The 19,769-nt window shown below is 45.1% G+C and overlaps 2 protein-coding genes across 9 annotated transcripts in view; one reads left to right on the plus strand and one right to left on the minus strand.

Annotated features, from left to right (window-relative positions):
- WDSUB1 (WD repeat, sterile alpha motif and U-box domain containing 1) overlaps positions 1-9,717 on the plus strand; it is a 48,627-nt gene extending 38,910 nt beyond the window's left edge. For all 5 annotated transcript variants that reach the window (XM_055307829.1, XM_055307828.1, XM_055307827.1 and 2 more), the window contains one exon: positions 9,536-9,717. In XM_055307829.1, the coding sequence (XP_055163804.1) occupies positions 9,536-9,693 (158 nt within the window). In that variant the 3' untranslated portion in view covers positions 9,694-9,717. The remainder of the gene's footprint in view (positions 1-9,535) is intronic.
- Positions 9,718-12,016: 2,299 nt separating this feature from the next.
- TANC1 (tetratricopeptide repeat, ankyrin repeat and coiled-coil containing 1) overlaps positions 12,017-19,769 on the minus strand; it is a 226,906-nt gene continuing 219,153 nt past the window's right edge. For 2 of the 4 annotated variants that reach the window (XM_055307799.1, XM_055307802.1), the window contains 5 exons: positions 19,293-19,425; positions 18,015-18,047; positions 15,944-16,090; positions 15,303-15,403; positions 12,017-14,859 (listed from right to left, as the gene is read on the minus strand). In XM_055307799.1, coding sequence (XP_055163774.1) covers positions 13,567-14,859; positions 15,303-15,403; positions 15,944-16,090; positions 18,015-18,047; positions 19,293-19,425 — 1,707 coding nt within the window. In that variant the 3' untranslated portion in view covers positions 12,017-13,566. Of the gene's footprint in view, positions 14,860-15,302; positions 15,404-15,943; positions 16,091-18,014; positions 18,107-19,292; positions 19,426-19,769 lie in introns of all 4 variants that reach the window. The other 2 variants (XM_055307801.1, XM_055307800.1) reach the window with 1 other exon arrangement.

The raw sequence follows: 19,769 nt of genomic DNA on the forward strand, positions 1-19,769 counted from the left end.
ACCCCAGGCGGCGCCAAACCGCTGCGCCACCAGGGCTGCCCTTAGTCACATTTCTAAGTATAATACAGAAACTTGGGAGTTTACTTAACCTGGTTTATTACCAGAAATGGAAGTCTAAGAAACAAATCTTATAGTAGGTACCATTTCTTTGGTATTTTACCAATACCTGGTCATCTGAGTATATTAAATTATTAAATATTGTTTACTTCCTCGAACTAGCTGGTACAGTTCTCGATTTGTCAACTCAATTTGAACAACAATTTTTAAAAAGTAGGAAAAACAAGCAAACATATTAGTTAATACTGAATGTGTACTATATATTCTTTTAAAAATTGTCATTTTTCCCCACTCGCAACACGTTTGATTTCAACTAAGCTAACTCTAGTAGTAAACCTCACGCATGAATTTTTCAAAGAAACCAGGAGTATGATTTTTAGTTATAAAAATGCTTCAGTGCCTTTTCATTTTTACACGAAAGTCTCTATGTATCTGGAGATAAGGAAGTGGTCTTTGCTTGGTAGCTCTTTACTACTCTGGAATGAACTTTAGTAGAATAGTGTGATACCTTATATATCATTAGCAATGCTAGATCTGATCCAAATTCTTTTCCTGTTAATCAAATAAGACTTAGAATACCATGAAAAGCTGCTATTGAACTTTACGTAAAACAGTGTAACTCACTTTGTTATAGTAGGAAACCTGTACCGCCATAGACTGAATGATTTGACATTTTCCTCACTGCCACCACCCAAGAAATTAACAATCCACAAGCAGGCAAGGAAAAAATCATTTATGGGAATTGCATTAAAAGTGACAAAATATTATATGGTAATGTGCTCTAATAGCACAGATAAAATTAAAAATGGAGGCTCAGGTCGTGATCCCAGTGGGCTCCCTGCTCAGCAAGGGAGTGTGCGTCTCCCTCAGCGGGTGCTCTCATTCTGTCAAATAAATAAAATCTTTTTTAAAAAAATAGAGAATATGAAAAATTGAAGATGCCCACTGATTAAGGAGAGACCAAGAAAATACTCAAAAGTTCAGATAGGCTTTTCATCAGTTAATAATCAGCAGATCAAAAATGCCTCCCATAAGCATTAAAATTTATGAAACCAGTTTCTATAGTGAAAACTTGTGATATATAATAATGATAAATATTACCAATGTATTGTTCCATAATTCTACTGTTTGATTTTAACTCATCCCAAAAGAGAAAAAACGATTTTAGATTAACAAAGCACAATCCAACCTAAAGGATTCAGAAAGGCTAGAAATAAAAGGATAGGCAAAAATGACACAATTGCAAGTAAAAAGGAGGAGTAATTACATGCCTGCAAAAATGGAAATCAGACCAAGAAAAATTTAAGACACAGGGTATTTTCTTGTAATACTGAAGACCATTCTCAATGAAGATAATGACTATTACTAGATAAGCAGTTTTAAACACAACAACAACTTTTGTAAAGCAGAAACAATTAAGGAAAGAAGCACAGTAACAGACTTGACCATACCTGTCAATCCAGAATAGACCTATGTACCAAACCCTGAACATTCAAAATAAAGTACACTTTTTTAAACAGAGACATCCATAAATATTAACCATATTTAAACACCAGATACTACTACTACCAGAACTAACACAAACAGCTTTATCTCATCTCACCACAATGGAATATAACTAGGAAATTAATAACAAAAGTGGGCCCCTTTCACCTGGAAGGTCAAAAATAATCTATTATATTTATCTAGCCTGGTGGCAAATGAATTAGCTGTTATTGAACTCAAATATTCAATATAGATGTGCATGTTAATACTATTACTATCAGTAATAGGCCAATGTGATGGTACTATGTAAGGTTAAGGTTTTCATTATACTCAACATTTTTAAGATTTTACTTATTTGACACGGAGAGAGAGTGCACAAACTGGGGGAATAGCAGAGGGAGGGAGAAGCAGGCTCTGCTGCGCAGGGAGTCTGTTGTAAGGCCTGGTCCCAGGGCCCTGGAATCATGACCCAAGGTGAAGGTAGACACTTTAGCTGACTGAAGCACCCAGGCCCCTATACTCAACTTTTTAAAAATAAAAATTGAGGGATGGGATGCCTGGGTGGCCCAGCCATTGAGTGTCTGCCTTCGGCTCAGGGTGTGATCCCAGTCCAGGGATCAAGTCCCACATCTGGCTCCCTGTGAGGAGCCTGCTTCTCCACCTCACTCACTCTCATGAATAAATAAATTAAATATTTACAAATAAATAAAAACAGTAAAAATTGAGTATACTTCCCTACTCAAACTATTCTTAAAATTCAATAGTAAGACAAATTATCCAATTAAAAATAGGCAAAGGATTTGAATAGACCTTTCTCCATAAGAGATATACAAATGACCAATAAGCACCAGAAAAGATGTCCACTATCATGATGGAAATGAAAGTCAAAAGCACATTGAGATGCCACTTGGTTACCCTCTAGTAAGACAAACGTGGTAGAAGGATTTGCAGAAATATTGCTGGTGGAAATGTAAAATGGTACAGCTGCTGTTGAAAATAGTTTGGCAGTTCCTCAAAAAGCTAAACATAGCTACCCATGTGATGTAGCAATTGTACTAGATACATATCCAAGAGAATTGAAAACATTCATATAAAAAGTTATACACGAATGCTCACAGTAGTTTAAACTGATAAGAGCCAGAAAGTGGAAAGAACCATTACTGAATGAATAAAATGTGTTATATCCATACAATGGAATATTAATCAGCTATAAGAGGAACAAATACTTATAAACGTGCTACATGGATGAACCTTGGAAACTTTATGCTAAGTGAAAGAAGCCAGACACCAAAGGCCACATACTGTATGATTCTGTTTATAGGAAGTGTCCAGAACAGGCAAATCTGTAGAGAAAGATTTGTGGTTGCTAGGAAAGGGGAGAGTGAATGCTAAGGGGTACAGGGTTTCTTTATGGAGTGATGAAAACGTCTTGAAATTAGTATAATTCAGAGTTATATAACCATCACCACTAAGAATCACTGAATTGCATACTAAAAAGGGTGGCTTTTATGTGAACTGTGCCTCAAAAGAAAACAGCAATAACAGAATCTGCAGAAAGTATCTACCATCCCTCAGACTCTAGAGAACAAAAGGAAGTTGAGGTTATCAGAACCTCACATAGGTCTCCCAGAACCAGAATTCAGGCCTTTAAAAGGCACCAGATACCCAAGCTGGTGCCTCTAAAAGGAGAAGGATAAGACCTATTTGGGCAGTACCTACAATGATGCAAGCAAAATATCTGGAGAGTATAACCAACTACTGCCAGATGAAGGGCCATGGCCAGGTACTTCACTCTGTTGTCTTCCTATAGAGGTTCCAATTGCAAAATCTGACAAGGAGCCGACTGGCAAAGCAGAAATGTGGTTTGCATTATACTGGCTTCAGCATGCAGAGTCCTCCCTATCATGCATGAGTTTGGAGCTGAGAGACAACAGCTTAATAAGTCTCATTAGCATTTAGTAAGTCAGATTAAAGAGGAATCAATAGCCTTTATGTGTGTATAAGTATATATGTAAACAAAAGCAATTAAAAGGTATAACATTACCACAACATGGGACCGAGAGAGTATTATGCTAAATGAAGTCAGACAGAGAAGGACAAATACCATATGATTGACTTATATGTGGAATTAAAAAAAGACAGAAACAGACCCATAAATACAGCTGATGATTGTCAGAAGGGAGGGTGGTAGGGGAATGGGCAAAATAGGTGAAGGGGAGCAGTAGATAGTCATCCACTTATAGAATAAGTCAGGGGATAAAAGATACAGCATAAGGAATACAGTCAAGGATACCGTAATAGCACTGTATATTATGCTGTGTGTGTGAGCACAGCAGTATACAGACTTACCAAACCATATGAAACACCATATGCCAACTTCAGTTTATAAAAGAATGTACAACAGAGGACTTAATATATCAGATAGTCCTGATGAAAATTATAAAACTTCCCTGCAAAGTAAACTTGGAACAAATGGAAAGCATACCATGATGATAGGAAGCTACATGCCATCAAGGTGTCACTATTAGATTTTTTCCCTAGTGATACAGAAGATGATGAATAGGTCCATTGGAAAGACCACACAACAAGTAACCTAGAAAATAAAGAGGAGTGTCAATAGTCCTATCAGATATCAGAGCATGTTTTAAGCATTTAAAAATAACACAGAATGGGATTGGCACATGCATAGACAGAACACTGGAAAATATGTATCTTTCTAAATCTAGAAATTGAACCACGTGCGCTTGAAAATTTAGTGAATGATAAAAACAGCATACGTTAAGTCCATGGTAACAATAAATTATTTTAATAAGTGGTGTTCTCATAACTAGCCATACGGAAAAGGATAAGACTGGCTTTATCTTAAACTGCACATCTAAATTTCAAATGAATTAGAGATAATAAACATAAAAAAGTCCCAGAAGAAAATGTAAATAAATTCCTTGATAATCTGGAAATAAGGACACTTCCTAACCTAGATTCAAAATCCAAGAGAAATATGTGAAAAACTGATGAAGTGTTTTTTTTCCAAAGATATAAAAAATATTCAAGAAATACCAATCCTCAAACTTACAAAAAGAGGAGAACTTCCAAACTCATTTTACAAGGGCAGCATCACCCTGATAATAAAAGTTTTTTGATATAACACAGACAAGGACGCTACAAGAAAATTATGGACCAATATCCCTAATGAACATAGATGTAAAATTCCTCAATTTTAGCAAATCAAAATCAGTATATTAAAAGGATTACACACAGTGATCAAGTGGGACTTATTCCAGGGATGCAAGGATGGCTCAACTTCTGTAAATCAATGTGAGACACATTAATAAAATGAAGGATAATAATCCTATCTCAATTGATGTACAAAAAGCCTTTGACAAAATTCAACATCTGTTTATCATAAAAGCTCTCAACAAAATGGGTATAGAGGTAACGTACCTCAACATAATAAAAGACTGTATATGACCAGCCTGCCGCTAACATCAATGTTAGCAGTGAAAAGCTGCTATCTTTTCCGCCAAGATCAGGAACAAGATAAGAGAGCCCACTCTACCACTTTTACTCAACATAGTATTGGATGTCCTAGCCAGAGGAGTTAGGAAAAAAAAAAAAAAAAAAAAGTAAAAGGCATCCAAGTTGGAAAGGAAGAAGTAAAACTATCTCTATTTGCAGATGACATGTTTTTATATATGGAAAACTATAGACTCCACAAGAAAACTGTTAAAACTAGTCAACAAATTCAGTAAAGTTGCAGGATACAAAAATATATACACAGAAATTTATTGCCTTCTGTATATTAGAAACAAGCTCTCAGAGAAATTATTGAGAACTGCATCAAAAAGAAAATATATAGGAATAAATTTAACCAAGGAGGTAAAAAAAAAAAAAACCTGTACATTGAAAACTAGAAAACATTAAGAAACTGAAGAATACACAAAGAAGTGGAAAGACATGGATTGAAAGCATACTGTTAAAATATGCATACTACCAGAAGCGATCTCTGGATTCAGTGCAATATCTTTCAAAATCTCAATGGCATTTTTCACAAAAAATAGAGCAAACAGTGCTAAAATTTGTATGGAATCACAGAAGACCCTGAATAGCCAGAGCAATCCTAAGAAAAAAAGCTGGAGGCATCACAATTCCTGATTTCAAACTGTATTACAAAGGTATAGTTTCAAAACAGTATGGTTTTGGCATAAAAACAGGTAACATAGACAAACAGAACATAGAGCCCAGAAGTAAACCCTCACATAGAATATGATCAATCTACAACAAGGGAACCAGGAATATACAATGGGGAGAGGACAGCCTCTTCAGTAAGTGGTGCTTGGAATACAACAGCCAATATGCAAAAACATGAAATGGGACCACTGTTTCACACCATATACAAAAATTAACTCAGAACAGGTTACAGACATGTAAAGACATGAAACCAAAAAACTCTCAGAAGAAAACATAGGTGATAAGCCCCTTGACATCTGTCTTGATAATGAGTTTTTTGATATAACAGTAAAAGCAAAAGAACAAAAGCAAAAATAAGTGGGACTACATCAAACTAAAAAGCTTCTGCATGGCAAAAGAAACCATCAGCAAGGGATCCCTCGGTGGCGCAGCGGTTTGGCGCCTGCCTTTGGCCCAGGGCGCGATCCTGGAGACCCGGGATCGAATCCCACGTCAGGCTCCCGGCGCATGGAGCCTGCTTCTCCCTCTGCCTGTGTCTCTGCCTCTCTCTCTCTCTCTCTCTCTCTCTCTCTCTCTCTCTCTCTCTCTGTGACTATCATAAAATTAAAAAAAAAAAAAAACCATCAGCAAATTGAAAAGGCAGCCTATGAAATGGGAGAGAATATTTGCAAATCACGTATCTGATAAGGGTTAATGTCCCAAATATATAAAGAACTATTATTTAGTAGGGGAAAAAAGGATGGAGAGGATCTGAATGTACATTTTTCCACAGATGACATACAGATGCACAAGTACACGAAAAGATGATCAACATTACTAATCATCAGGGGACCATAAAACCACAATGAGGTCACCTCATAACTTAGAAATGGTTATCAAAAAGCAAATAAATGTTGGTGACGATATGGAGAAAAAGGAACCTTTACGCACTGTTTTGTAGGAATGTAAAATGGTGCAACCACTATGGAAAATATGGAGATTCCTCCAAAAAATTAAAAATAGAACTACCTTGTTATCCAGCAATTCCATTTCTGGATGGGTATTCAAAGGAAGCAAAATCACTAACAACTTGAAAAGATACCTGTACCCCCACATTCATTGCCAGTATTTATAATAGCCAAGACATGTAAATAACCCAAGTGTCCATCAATGGATGAACGTATAAAGATAATGTGTATGTGCACAACGGAATATGATTCAGCCATAAAAATGGAAATCCAGGGACGCCTGGGTGGCTCAGCCCTTGAGCATCTGCCTTTGGCTCAGGGATCGTCGAGTCTCCTACCGGGCTCCCCATAGGGAGCCTGCTTCTCCCTCTGCCTGTGTCTCTGCCTCTCTCTCTGCCTCTCTCTGAGGCGTCTCTCATGAATAAATTTAAAAAATGAATAAATTAAAAAAAAAAAAAGGAATCCTGCCATTCGTGCCACCGTGGATAGACCCTGAAGGCACTGTGCTAGGTAAAATAAGTCCGAGAAAGATAAATACCCTATGATCTCACTTACACGTGAAATCTAAAACCATACACTCAACTCATGGATACAGAGAACAGACTGCTGGTTGCCAGAGGCAGGGGGTGGGATATGGGCCAAAGTGTAAAGGTAGTTAATAGATAAAAACTTCCAGTTCTACAATTAGTCCTGGAGATATAGTGTACAGCACAGTGACTGCTTCTCCCTCTGCCTGTATCTCTGCCTCTCTGTCTCTCTTGAATAAATAAATAAAATCTATTTAAAATTTTAAAAATTTGAGGGGATCCCTGGGTGGCTCAGCAGTTGAGCGCCTGCCTTCAGCCCAGGGTGAAGTCCCACTTCGGACTCCCTGCATGGAGCCTGCTTCTCCCTCTGCCTGTATAAATAAATAAAATCTTTAAAAAAATTTTTTTTTAAATTTGAAATCTAATTGACACAGTAAGTTTGAAGCACACAACACAGTGACTCAACAAAATGCAGCTGCCCTGTGTCCAGGTAGCACTGTTAGAGTACCAGTGACTATTCCCTGTGCTGTCCCTTTCCTCCTGTGACTTATTCATTCCTGAACCGGAAGCCTGTACCTCCCTGTCCACTCTGCTCCTAACAGAATTCTTACAAGTCTCCCATCACAACAAAAAGGAAAAATTCGTAATTATATGTGAAGATGGAGCTTTCTGAGACCTATTGTGATCATTTCACAATATAGTGAAGAATTATGTTGTACATTTGAAACGAGCATGTCAATTATATTTCAATGTCTTAAAAGGATGGAACCTTCCTAAATTAAAAGGGGCCAAAAATATTAACAGTTCACAGGAAAAAGAAAAGCAAATGGCTCTTAAACATACAAAAAGAAAAAATAAAGTTACCTGTCATAGCACTGTTCATGAGAGACTGGTGAAAAATCCAGTTGAACAACGTGTTCTCTTGAAGCTCTTGAGGAGGAAAAAAAAAACACTCCTCCACAGAGCTAAACAGGAGTTAAAATGGTAGGATTCCTACGGAAGTATTGGCTTATCTAGCAACGTTATGTACTCTTCAACGCAGCAGTCCTACTTCTGGAATCCCCCCCAAAATAAGAGCAACACTATTTGTAAGAGGCGAAGTCTGGAAGCCACCGAGGTAGCCTTCTATACAGCCAGGCATTGGACTGGGGCGGCGGGGGCGGGGCTGGGCGGGGCGGAATAAAAAGGTAAGGGATCTAGTTAAAGCGGGTACAAAACTGTACAGGATGCGAGTTCCTATGTGAGAATATACGTGCACAGTGTGTACACACCTACGGGCTTATATTTTCAAGAAGACACAGAAGGACAAACAAAACTGCACGGTTACCTGTATGGGATGGGGGGGGGAACAGGTGTTGGGAGATAGGAGGGACTCCTCCGAATGTACCTTGTTTTACGTTTTTTACTTTGAAATCACTTTAATGTTTTACAGAATTAAATCATGCAAAACCAATCTAAAAATTGAGAGGATAAAAAAGGGAAGCAAATGAAAACAATTGTATGTCAAATTGGTGACCTAACCAAATGGAAGAATTTTCCCCCCACAAGTGATTTTCAAACACAGTATTTCAGTTAGAAAATCCTAGTGGATCTATTCTTGGTGACACAAAGAGCCAGAAAGAAATCTTCTATTTCTTTGATGGTCCTATGTTAGTGATATAAGGACATTGTTAGTTTGAAACTGTTGTGTGCGTTGTAAGTTAAAGCAAATAAATGTGTAAATATAATCAGGAACTAAGATTTTCAGTTTAAAGAGAACGAGCTAAGAGTAAAATGAGCTAAGAGTAAAATAAAGTAGTGAAGCACAAATTCCAATCTTTATATATGCAAAGTATTTTGCACAAACATGTATTAACAGCCCAGAGAATTTTTTAAATCATAAATCCCTTTACTATCAACTCCGTCATGGGATGAGCTCTCTAATCCCTTGGTATCTGTTTCCCTGGGTTTTCAGTAGGTCAGGAGTTTTGCTAAGGCCCTTTTATCTTTAGCCATATGCTGTCCACACGTAGCTAACAGCTCTAATAAGGCAGTTTATCTCACGACCACTCTCCTCTCTAGCTGGCTCTTTTCCTGTTTTCCTTTCTGCTACATCTGAATTTGGAGCACAGTAAAACACGGTCACTGTTCCGGGTAATTTGTGCAGTCTCCATGGATCTTAGAAGGCAGAACAGAGGATGTTATGGCAGCAGTATTTTAGGAGTAGGGATACAGCACTACCACTGAAACCACAATACAGGCCTTGGCAGTGGAGTTGGTATCCTCCACTCATTTTAGTAATCCCAGCCTCCCTATCCTACACTGCAAATAATTTGTGTGGTTTTCTTTTAGATGGCTATTCATATGAAAAGGAAGCAATGGAAAACTGGATCAGCAAAAAGAAACGTACAAGTCCCATGACGAATCTCATTCTTCCCTCAATGGTACTTACACCAAACCGGACTCTAAAAATGGCCATCAGCCGCTGGCTAGAGACACATCAAAAATAAACTGTTTATATTGTTTATATTCTTCATTGAGCTCCTTTGAATGATTTAAAGGTAAATGGTAATCAGATATTAAAAGCAAGACAGGAGAAATATGAATTTAGTTACCTATTAAAAACTTTCTTCAAATCATACGGACCAAATAACATACCTGACTTTTCTGGTTTTACTACAATAGCCTTTTTGTATTAGTGAAAGAAATTTTAACCTGTAGAGAAATAAAGTTTCACTTTGACATAAAATTGCAATGCTCAAATTTATTCTTACTAGATATAGGTCATATTTTCATTTCAACTAAAGATTAATCTGAACATAACATTGAAATCCTAGTTAATGGTCATTAATTTGGTAACTCTTTGGAATTCAAAGGGAATTTGAAACCGAATAGCTGTAGTATTGTTTATGACTAAATTGAAAAAATAATTTTGAAATGTTTAATGAGCAGTTTCATTGGATTCTCAATTTGCAAGGTGGTAACGATTTTTCCCCAAAGTCTAAACCTGCGTACAAAGTTAGGTGGAATAAATTATGTCAAGTTGACTTTGCTGAAATAAGGTAGCAAACCAGCCTCCTTTTAGAGTTCAGAAGTTATCATACAACATTCTAAGCTAGGGTAACTATACGTTTGTACACAATAGGCTGGCTTTTAATACAACACCCTGATAAGCATTCCCTTGCAGAAAACTTAAAGGTCACAAAGTTGAGGTGGCATTGACTTTACGTACCTGCCCTAACCCGTGTCCCAGAATGGAAGGCATGAGTAGGAAGGCATGTTAGATGGAACTCAACTGTAAGAGCAGTCAGGGGTCAAAAGCCTCATCTGAGCTGTTCAAAAATTCAGAAATGAGAGGAAAAAGTGATGTGATTATGTATAATTTGGTCTGTTTCTATATTTTACAGATTTATAATTAATTTGCTCTATGTCACAGAATTGTGGAAAGCCAACTACCACAAAAATCTCAAAATGGCTTTTCTTTACAGTTGCTTTGTAAAATTTCCATCATCCTAATGGATTACTGAATTTTATTTCCTTTGTGTCCTAGTTGGGATTTACGATCCTGATTTTTTGTAGATTTTTCTCCAAGAGGATTTTTTTTTCATACCACCCAAGCTTCTTACATTCAAGTGAAGACAAAAAGAAGGCTAGAACAGGTCCTAGGTGTTTTTCTATTGTGTTCTACAGAGAAAGTATGTTAACATAATCTTAACAAAAAGCCCTCCATATATTTTTTTTTGATAGACTTATTTTCCAAAGGAGGTGGATTGGTTTTTTACATCAAAATTACTAAAAATCATTGACATCACTGATAGAAAACACAATAAAAGATTGGTTATCTTTTAAATGTGTAAAAGGTGGCGACTTTTTCATTTCACCATAGTTTCTTGTTAAAATGGTTGAAAACTAAGATGCCAGTAGTCTACTCAAGTGAAATGCTTCCGTTTATGAATGCAAATCCAAAACCAGACAACTCCTCCTCCCCAGACATACAAGCAAACAAACCAAATCCAAAACCGCCCACAGGAAGGGGCCCCACAAGGCCTCTGTACTGCACCCCCGAGGCCGAGCCATTCACTGAAGACTACATGGGAGCAGTGCTCACCTGCCCACAGCCCCATCCTCAGGACTGACTGACCAGTAGCTTCCCAAGAAGACTTCACTTCTTTCTGGGGTAGTGACCAAATATCTTTAACACTTTTCCCTCCCACCTGTTTTTGTGTTTTTAACCCCTAAGTTTAATATATGGCTTTAAAGGAGGACTGCAGATACTTTAGTCAGCCTTACAGCCATCCCCAGACAGGAACCTGCAGGAGTCTTAAGGGAGGGATATCCTGACTCAGGATTCCACATCAAGGTTTTATCACAGTACAGCCCAGTTTGATGTTCACTTGCATTCCCACTACTCGGAGACGGATATGTGGGTATAATGTATGCACCCTTTTAACTGAAAGACTATACAAATGTGAAGAACGTTTATAATCAACACAGTGCTCGGTGAATTGCCAAAGTGTTTTTAAAGAGTTATACTACTGAAGGTACCTGTTTCCAGGAAAAACAGACCCCAAGATTTCTGGAACAGGAATTCTGTTTCAGGCACAAAGGACTAATGCTAAGCATTGAATGTTCTGGGGTATCTCGAAGCTTCACACTTTTTCTGAAATTATCAAATGAAGTTAAACATGTGTCTGATATTATTACTATAAAAATAGACTTTTCACTATTTTCTTTAGGGTAACAAGATCACCCAGGAGTAACCGAAGGCAGATCACTGTCATCAGGACAGTCTCTATCCATTGTTTCATTTAATACAAAACAAATTCTATTAATATTCTTTATTCCATATGGAAAAGTACAGTAGTTGTGCAGAAACAAAACTACATAACAAAAGAGTAAGACTTTCACAAATATTAAAGAAAACAATGAACAATAAATAAGCCATAGTACTTCTAGCAAAACTCACAGAAAGCCTAAAAAAAAAAAAAAAGATAAAGCTGTACAAAGTATGCTGTACACACTCAGAAACAAAGGTTGAAGAATGACACCAGATTTCCTATTCGTACAAAACCATGATGATGCTTACAAGAACTTCATGACAACTATTCGTTTTTAAAACATTCTGTAAATATAGAACTTCCTTCTCCCCAATTCTAGAAAATAAATTTCACATCCCAACATATAAAACAACTATACTCCCACCTCTCTCAATTTAGCATTTTAACATCCTCCAATAGCGCACCATTTTCATATAAAAATACCTTTAAACCAAGGTTCATTCCTGTACCTTATCTTTACAGATGAATAATACATCAGTTTGGACTTAAGTAGCACCTCAAAGGTGTTCATATAAACGAGATAAAGTGCTGTTACTGGTATACTGTTAACATGCCGTAATAATACATCGTTCAGTGCAATAACCAGCATGAATGAAGCTTACAAAGAACATGCAAATACATGAGCTTTTTTTTATGATTAAGTATCTGAAAGAGTCATATTTACAAAGTCTGAATGCAAGTTGGCTATTTAATATGTACAACACGTGACTATAAAGTAATGATTGTGTAATGAAACAAAAGCAACAACCAACCATACCTTAACTGTCCAAATCAAATACTGTCCTTAAAGGACCTTGGAACGCTTGTTCCGGGAGTGCGACACCATTGGTAAAAGCAGTTTGGGAACCAGTTGAGAGCTTATTTGAAAGAGTGCGGCGTTCTTAGTGTTTTAGCCTAAATCCAACCTGACCATCAATCATGATCCCAAACGGCTTACACGGTTTCCAAACATTAAAAACACCATGAAGTGGGAATATAGTTCCAAAAAAGGCGCTATAAAAATATCTTTGAGAAGAACCATAACATGGAACTAAACGTTTAATCCTCTTAGGGAAACTACTACAAAGGGAACAATATTTGGATGTCCTCGTCTTCTGCTCAAACAAAACAAAAGAAACGAAAAAAAAATCACCTATATAACTTTACAGTCACACATTCAGCTAGAAACTTTTATATATATTTATGTATAAAAATTGGGATTTGACTCAATGGAACGGAGACTTGGAAGTTCCGTCTACTCCAAGGTCCATCATCCGGAGGCCGCGCCGGGAGTGAGGCCCGTCACGGGGCAGGCCCGCCCGCCCGTCCTCTAGGGAGTATCACGCTCCTACCGCACGGCAAAGGCTGGCGGCGGCGGCGGCGGCGGCGGCGGCGGCGGGCGGCGGGGACGGGACGGGACCAAACCAGCTCGGGACAGAGAAGCGGGAGCTCGCGTCTTGGCGGCGGTCTTAATGTCTGGCTCCGCAGGCAGGACTGACGACAGCTTTTAATTCTACTCGGCGTTATTCGTGGTGACTCTTTGTCAGAGAAATTTTATTCCACATTTTAGACAGATCCAGGACATCTGATCCACGCCCCCCCCCCAGGGGAAAAAAAAAAAAAAAAAAAAAACCATGGCTGAGAGGTCGTCTCTCTCATGAAGACTTTGAGCCGCCACAGGGAGCCCAGCCCGCGCGGCCGGCTCACACGTTGGACTCTATGAACGACCGCTTGGGCTTCGCCGAGGGGAGGTGGCTCCTGCGGGCCTCGCTGCCGACGCGCGGCTGCGCGCAGGCGCCTTCCTGGCACGGGGCGGGGGCCGCCTTGGGGGCCCGGCTGTCCGCGCGGCGCGCCGGCCCCGGGCGGGGCTGCTCCTCCGGCTCCCGGCCCTGCGCCAAGCCGCGGACGCCGCCGCCCGGGGGGCCGGCGCTCAGGGCCTGCAGGCCGGCGGCGGAGGCCGCGAGGGCCAGGAGCCCGTCGGGCAGGGCCCGGGCGCGCGGCGCGGGGTGGCCCTGGGGCTGCGACCTCGCCGTCTTGTCCGTGACGCCCATGAACGGCGTGCTGCGCGGCCGGGGCTCGGCGGGCAAGGGCGCGGGCAAGGGCGCGGGCAAGGGCGCGGGGGGCGGGGGGCCGGCCGCAGGCTCTCGGACCCGGGCCTCGGGGCCGTCGGGGAGGCCGCCGCTGGAGGCCAAGCTGCTGGTGGAGCCGCACATCTTGACGCTGCCGGACGGAGAGCCGGAGGAGCCCGAGCTGGCGACCGAGGCCGCGTGGCTCCCCGGGGTGGCGGGCGCGGGCGGCAGGAGCCGCTCGGCAGCCCCCGCGGGGCCGTGGCCCGGGCCGCTGCCGGCGGGAGCGTGCTGTGTGCCCGCCTGCGCCCTGGCGCCCGCGTGCGGCCCGGTCCTGACGATCTGCGCCTGGCGGGCGGCCGGCGGCACCAGCCCCGGCGGCGCCACGGCCTCCCGCGGGGCCCGCCCGCCTCCCTGCCGGCCGCGCGGGGACGCGGGCCTGACCCTGCGCTGCAGCCCCTCCTGCAGGTTCCGGATGTAGGGCGACGGGCCGCGCGGCGGCGCCTGGGGCCTGGGCGCCAAGGGCGGGGCCGCCCCCGGGGCCCACGCGGCCTCCGCGTCCGCGTCCTCCAGGTCCAGGGCCGCGGGCCCGCCGGCCGCCTCGTCCTCGTCCTCGGCCTCGTCCTCGTCCGACCCGGGGGCAGCGGCGGGCGCGCCCTGCGGCCTGTGCGGCGGGCCCCGGTGCAGCTGCCTGCACTCCTCCTCCACGCGCGCCAGCAGCCGCCGCACCTCCTGGTTGGCGGGGCACAGCCTCCCGGCCTCCCGCAGGTCCGCCAGCGCCGCCGCGAACTGCCTTCGGGGCAGAGGAGACGCGGTCACTCGCCGCCCCGGCCCCGCGGCGCCCCGGTGGGCGCGCTTCCCGCCCGGGAGCAGCGGGGCCGGCACCCTCGCGGCACCCCCGCCGCCCGCTCCAGCGTCGGGCCGCCGGGCTCCGCGGGCGCGGAGGGGGCGCGGAGGGGGCGCGGAGGGACCCCGGAGCGCGGGGCGGGCGCCGCTCCCGGGACGTCGCGACCGAAGCCAGCGCAGCCGTTGCTGACGACGCCCAGGCCCGGCCCGCGGAAGCTCCGATTCAGTACCAAGGGGGTGGGAGGCCCGGGAGGCGCCGGAGGCCGCTGGGGAGCCCGGGAGCCCCGAGGTCAACCCGCGGCCAGCCCGAGGTCAACCCGGGGTCGACCGGAAACCCACCCGGCCGCCGCACAGGGCAGAGGCCTCAGGGCGCGGCCCACGCCGACCTACCTGCTGTTTCTCTTGGCCCTCGCCCTGGCGTAGAAGGCTTCGTAGGACTGCGGCTTCAACTCGAGGGCCTTGGAAGCAAACTCTTCGGCCATGCCGAAGTCCTAGCGTGGACAATGAACACGGTCAGGGCCCGCACGGAGCGGCACGCTCAAACCTCGTTCCCCGGCCAGGAGGCAGCTAAACCTTAACAGTATCTTGAGAAGAATCCAGTAGAGAAACGGAAACTGACGGCTCAGGGCGGGGAACAGGGCAGCAGCGCGGCGGGGAGGCCGGGGGGGGGGGGGGGGGGGGCCGCAGGAGGAGGAAGTACTGAATCGAGTCACCGATTACCCGGTTGCGGGCACCGCCTCTGAGCACACACACCGCACGCCAGGCGGACGGGAAGGCGCGTGCTCAGCCTGGGCGCCCTGGCCTTCTGCTCGCCCGGCCCAGGCCGGGACCGGCCCCCCCAGCGCATCTCCCAGCGCCTCGGGAGGCGCGTCCTGGCCGCGGTCCCCCGCCCGCCCCCGAGAGGAGCGGCTCCCCGCAGGCCGTGTCCAGAGGATGTGCCCACAGATGCCCCGGGAGCCCCGGGAGCGCGGGGCGGGCTGGCCTAGGCCACCGGCAAACACTCCAGGCACAGGCCGCGGCTCAGAGCTTACGTTTGTTTTTCTCCGGCAGCGAGACAAGTTGAGATAGAGGGAAACTCTGAGTTCGTTGAACGGTCGCATGTCCTCTCCGAATCCTTCTCGAGGAAACTTCCTTAAGGCGTACTGGTACCTCTGGGCCGCCTCTTTCATCTTCCCCTTCTAGGAACCAGAAAGCAAAGAAATTGAGCCTTTTCCTGATGTTCCAGGAGGAACAGGCTCCCCCGGGGCCACCACGTGCTCCCCGGCTGCCCAGCACCGGCTCACTGTCGGCGCCGCTTCTGGCCTCAGGCTTCGGGAAGGAACACAGGTTTTCTAGGAATCAGCCCATACGTTGCCAAATTGATAACTATTAATACAACAGATTATCCTGAATATATATATTTTTTATTTTTTTGAGAGAGAGAGAAAGAGTGCACAGGAGCAGTGGGGATGAGGAGAAAGGGAGAGAGAATTTTAAGCAGGCTCCACGCCCAGCACGGAGCCCAACTCCAGCCCATCTCCAGACCCTGAGATCATGACCTGAGCCAAAATCAAGAGTCGGCAGCTGATCTGAGTCACACAGTGTCCCTGTTATATATTTTTGAAAACCATTTCAGAAATGATGTCTCCTACAGATGCTTTAATGCTAAGTGTACTAGAAATCAGATGAAGAAATGATACGGTTCTCAAGGCAAGTACGGTCTTGTGGAGAAACCTAGAGCTCGCTGTAGAATCATAATTTTTCTCTGAAGAGGAACTAAAGTACAGGCTTTAAAAATCGAACAGCACTGCACGTCATTTTCAAGGCTAAAGAAATCCATTTGCTCAGTCAGTTCCATGGCACAGCAGGTATGAAGTCTGTTGAAAATGGCCTGATATTTCTAACATAATTGCCTACCAAAATTCATATTAAAACCACTTCAAAGACACAACAACACACATTCTGAACTCAATTTCAAAAGGATTCTGAGCCAGAAACCCTGCTGGGTTGTGCTGGATGCCTACTTATCTGTTATTATTTAAAAAAGAAAAGGAAAAAACTAAATGTAGCCCGTGCAACAGCCTCCTGTGAAAGGATTAATTAAAGTGGTCATAATGCAGGTTTTGTGTTTTGTTTTCAAAACACCTGATTGTCTCATCACAGACCTGGAAAGAACAGTGATTCACACATAAATGGCCTGAGCATCTCCCTAAACCAGGAGTGAGTGAACTACAGCTTCCCGCCAACCCTGGCCTGCCACCCGTTTGTACAATGCAGTCTGACTGGGACACGGCCACATCCATTCGTTCATGTGTCACCTGTGGCTGCTTTCATGCCCCCACAGCAAAGCGAGGGAGCTGTGACAGAGACCACATGGCAAAGCCTAACATGTCTGCTGTCCGGCCTTTTACAAGAAAGGTCTGCTGACCTCTGACCTATAAGGTCTTATTTTGGAAATTTCACTTTAAACATTAAAATTTTTACTTTCAAGTTAATTTATTAGTCCTTAAACTTATTTCCATTTCTTCTTCTTTTTTTTTTAAGATTTTATTTATCTGAGAGAGTGAGAGAAAGAAAGAGTGAAACCACAAGCAGGGGGAGCAGCAGAGGGAGAAGGAGAGACAGGCTTGCCACTGAGCAGGGAGCCCAATGTGGGGTCGATCCCAGGACCTGGGGATCATGACCTGAGCTGAAGGCAGACGCTTAACCGACGGAGCTACCCAGGCACCCACGTATTTCCATTTCTAAGAGAAAATGGTGAAAAAAAGTCTCCTGAGTATTATATATTCCTTGGTCATCTTAAGTAAAGAAAGCTCTGGAAACTGTTCCAAATTGCAGACGCTAAAGGATGTTAAAACTAAGTTAATAGTCGTAGGAGACTTAACGATTCTTTTCTCCTGAAATGTCTTCTGAGCGTCCCTTTCCTGTGTGTCTAGGACCCGGTGCACGAAGGCTCTCACGCCTGAGGCCGCTCTGCCTCACACCAGGGCTGCCGCCTCAGTCACAGCCGCAGAAGTAGCGGCCCCCACGGAGCACGTCCCGGAGCCCGGCGACGGTCAGTCCAGCCCCCCCAGGCCGAGGGGCTGCTCGTGGGCTGTCGGGGGGGGGGGGGGGACCACTTACTTTGTACATCATGTTTCCTTCCTCCATCAATTTCTGTAAAAGTATAATCAGAATGTCAGGCTTGGAAGTAGCCATCGCCCAGGCGGCATTTCCTGCAAAACAAAGACGCATTCAGGGGCGCAGCGGCGCTCCGGCGGAAGGAGGTCGCGGCTTCTGAGCCCGAGCGCAGCGACGGTCACCGACGGCATCACAGTGTGTCCTGCAGCCTCCGGACAACGGTGAAGTGGAGCGGACGGAGTGGCCCCCGGGGAGCTGGTCTCCCTTCAAATCTGCCTCACGCTGAACCAAGCGCCTGGGAGGGAGGCTGGACCAGACACCCCTGCGACTCCGTGTGATGCGCTGGGAACCGAGGCATCGGAGCAGCCATGCCCCCCCCCCCCCCCCCCCCCCCCGTTAAACCCAGCTTCCGGCACTCTCCTCGGCTTCCTGCGGGAACCCTGGGGCTGGGGAGTGGAGGGTGTTCTCAGGTGGCTCTGGCCCATCCCCCCGCACCAGGCCCGCGTCCCTACGGCTCACAGCCCACTCCTGAGCGCAGCAGAGATGCTGCTTCAAAAGAGCAGCATCGGGAGCCACCTGCTCCTCCTCAAACACGGACTCTGCCGAGCCTTAGCACCCTCGGGAAACTATCCACCCCAGTTGTGCCTTGGTTTCCTCCTGTGTAACATGCCAGGGTGATTACTACCTGCCGAGAGCCCTCTTCCGGTTGCTCCGTACCCACACATTCTGAGTGGGGGGTCACTTCCAACCAAACACACAGAAGGGGTTCCCCCCACACAACCTGCCCCATCACGGTCCTCAAGTGACCCCCATCCTGTTTCCAGTAAATCCCGTGGCCTTTCCTCCACAGAACTGCTGGGGCTGCCAGTGCCCTACCCGCCCAACTGGGACGACTCCGGGACAGTGGTTCCCACACTCAGCTGCTCAGCAGAGCCACCCACATTCTTAACCATGATACCTGCCCCCCGACCCCCCCAAGAGATGAACGGCACGGCTCCCTGCCTGCTCCCGGGCACTCCTAATGGCCTACAATTCTAGACTGTCCTTCAACACTGGCTGCTGCTTTCTACCCACACTGCAGTGATAATGTTATGAACCACTTAAGCATTTTGGACAACTGTGATCAAATGAGCCTTACAGAGGAGGGAAAAAACACAATCTCTAAGCACCTGACCTCTTACTTCTTAATCTGGGAGCAGGTAAGTCTCTAATGGTCCCCGACATACTTTAGAATCTGAGGGTAACCCCCCGTCCTGCTGCCGAAACGGGGTATTTACTGACCTAATTTGGCTCCTTTTCTCAGCAGTGTAACCACTACAGATGTGTTTCGACAACCAATGGCTCTGTCCAAGGGGCGCATGCCGCTGTGGTCCACGTGCTCGATCACGGCTCCCTTCTCAACCAGATACAGGACCTGTGGTGGGAAAGACAGAGCCCTGAGGGGTCGCTGCAAGAGTGCCACACACCCACCCACCTCTGCATCCTGGGGAGGTGCTGGCAGTCTTAGCTTTACTGAGATCCTCTACACCTCTGACCATTAAGGATCCTAATGTGAAATAAAGCTGACAAGAAACAGAGGAGCTGCAATCTGTCGCTAAAACCCACTCTATTAGCATGAGGAAGGCGGGTGAACACTCCCAGGGAGGGACATGTTAGGTACATGCATCCATATACCACAGATGAGTACATGCACATCCACTTCCCGGGCCACAGAGATGCCACAATCATCTTTTCATCTCCAATTACTTAGGAGGCAGA

This window comes from Nyctereutes procyonoides, unplaced genomic scaffold, assembly GCF_905146905.1.
Source record: "Nyctereutes procyonoides isolate TBG_1078 unplaced genomic scaffold, NYPRO_anot_genome, whole genome shotgun sequence".
NCBI lineage: Eukaryota > Metazoa > Chordata > Mammalia > Carnivora > Canidae > Nyctereutes > Nyctereutes procyonoides.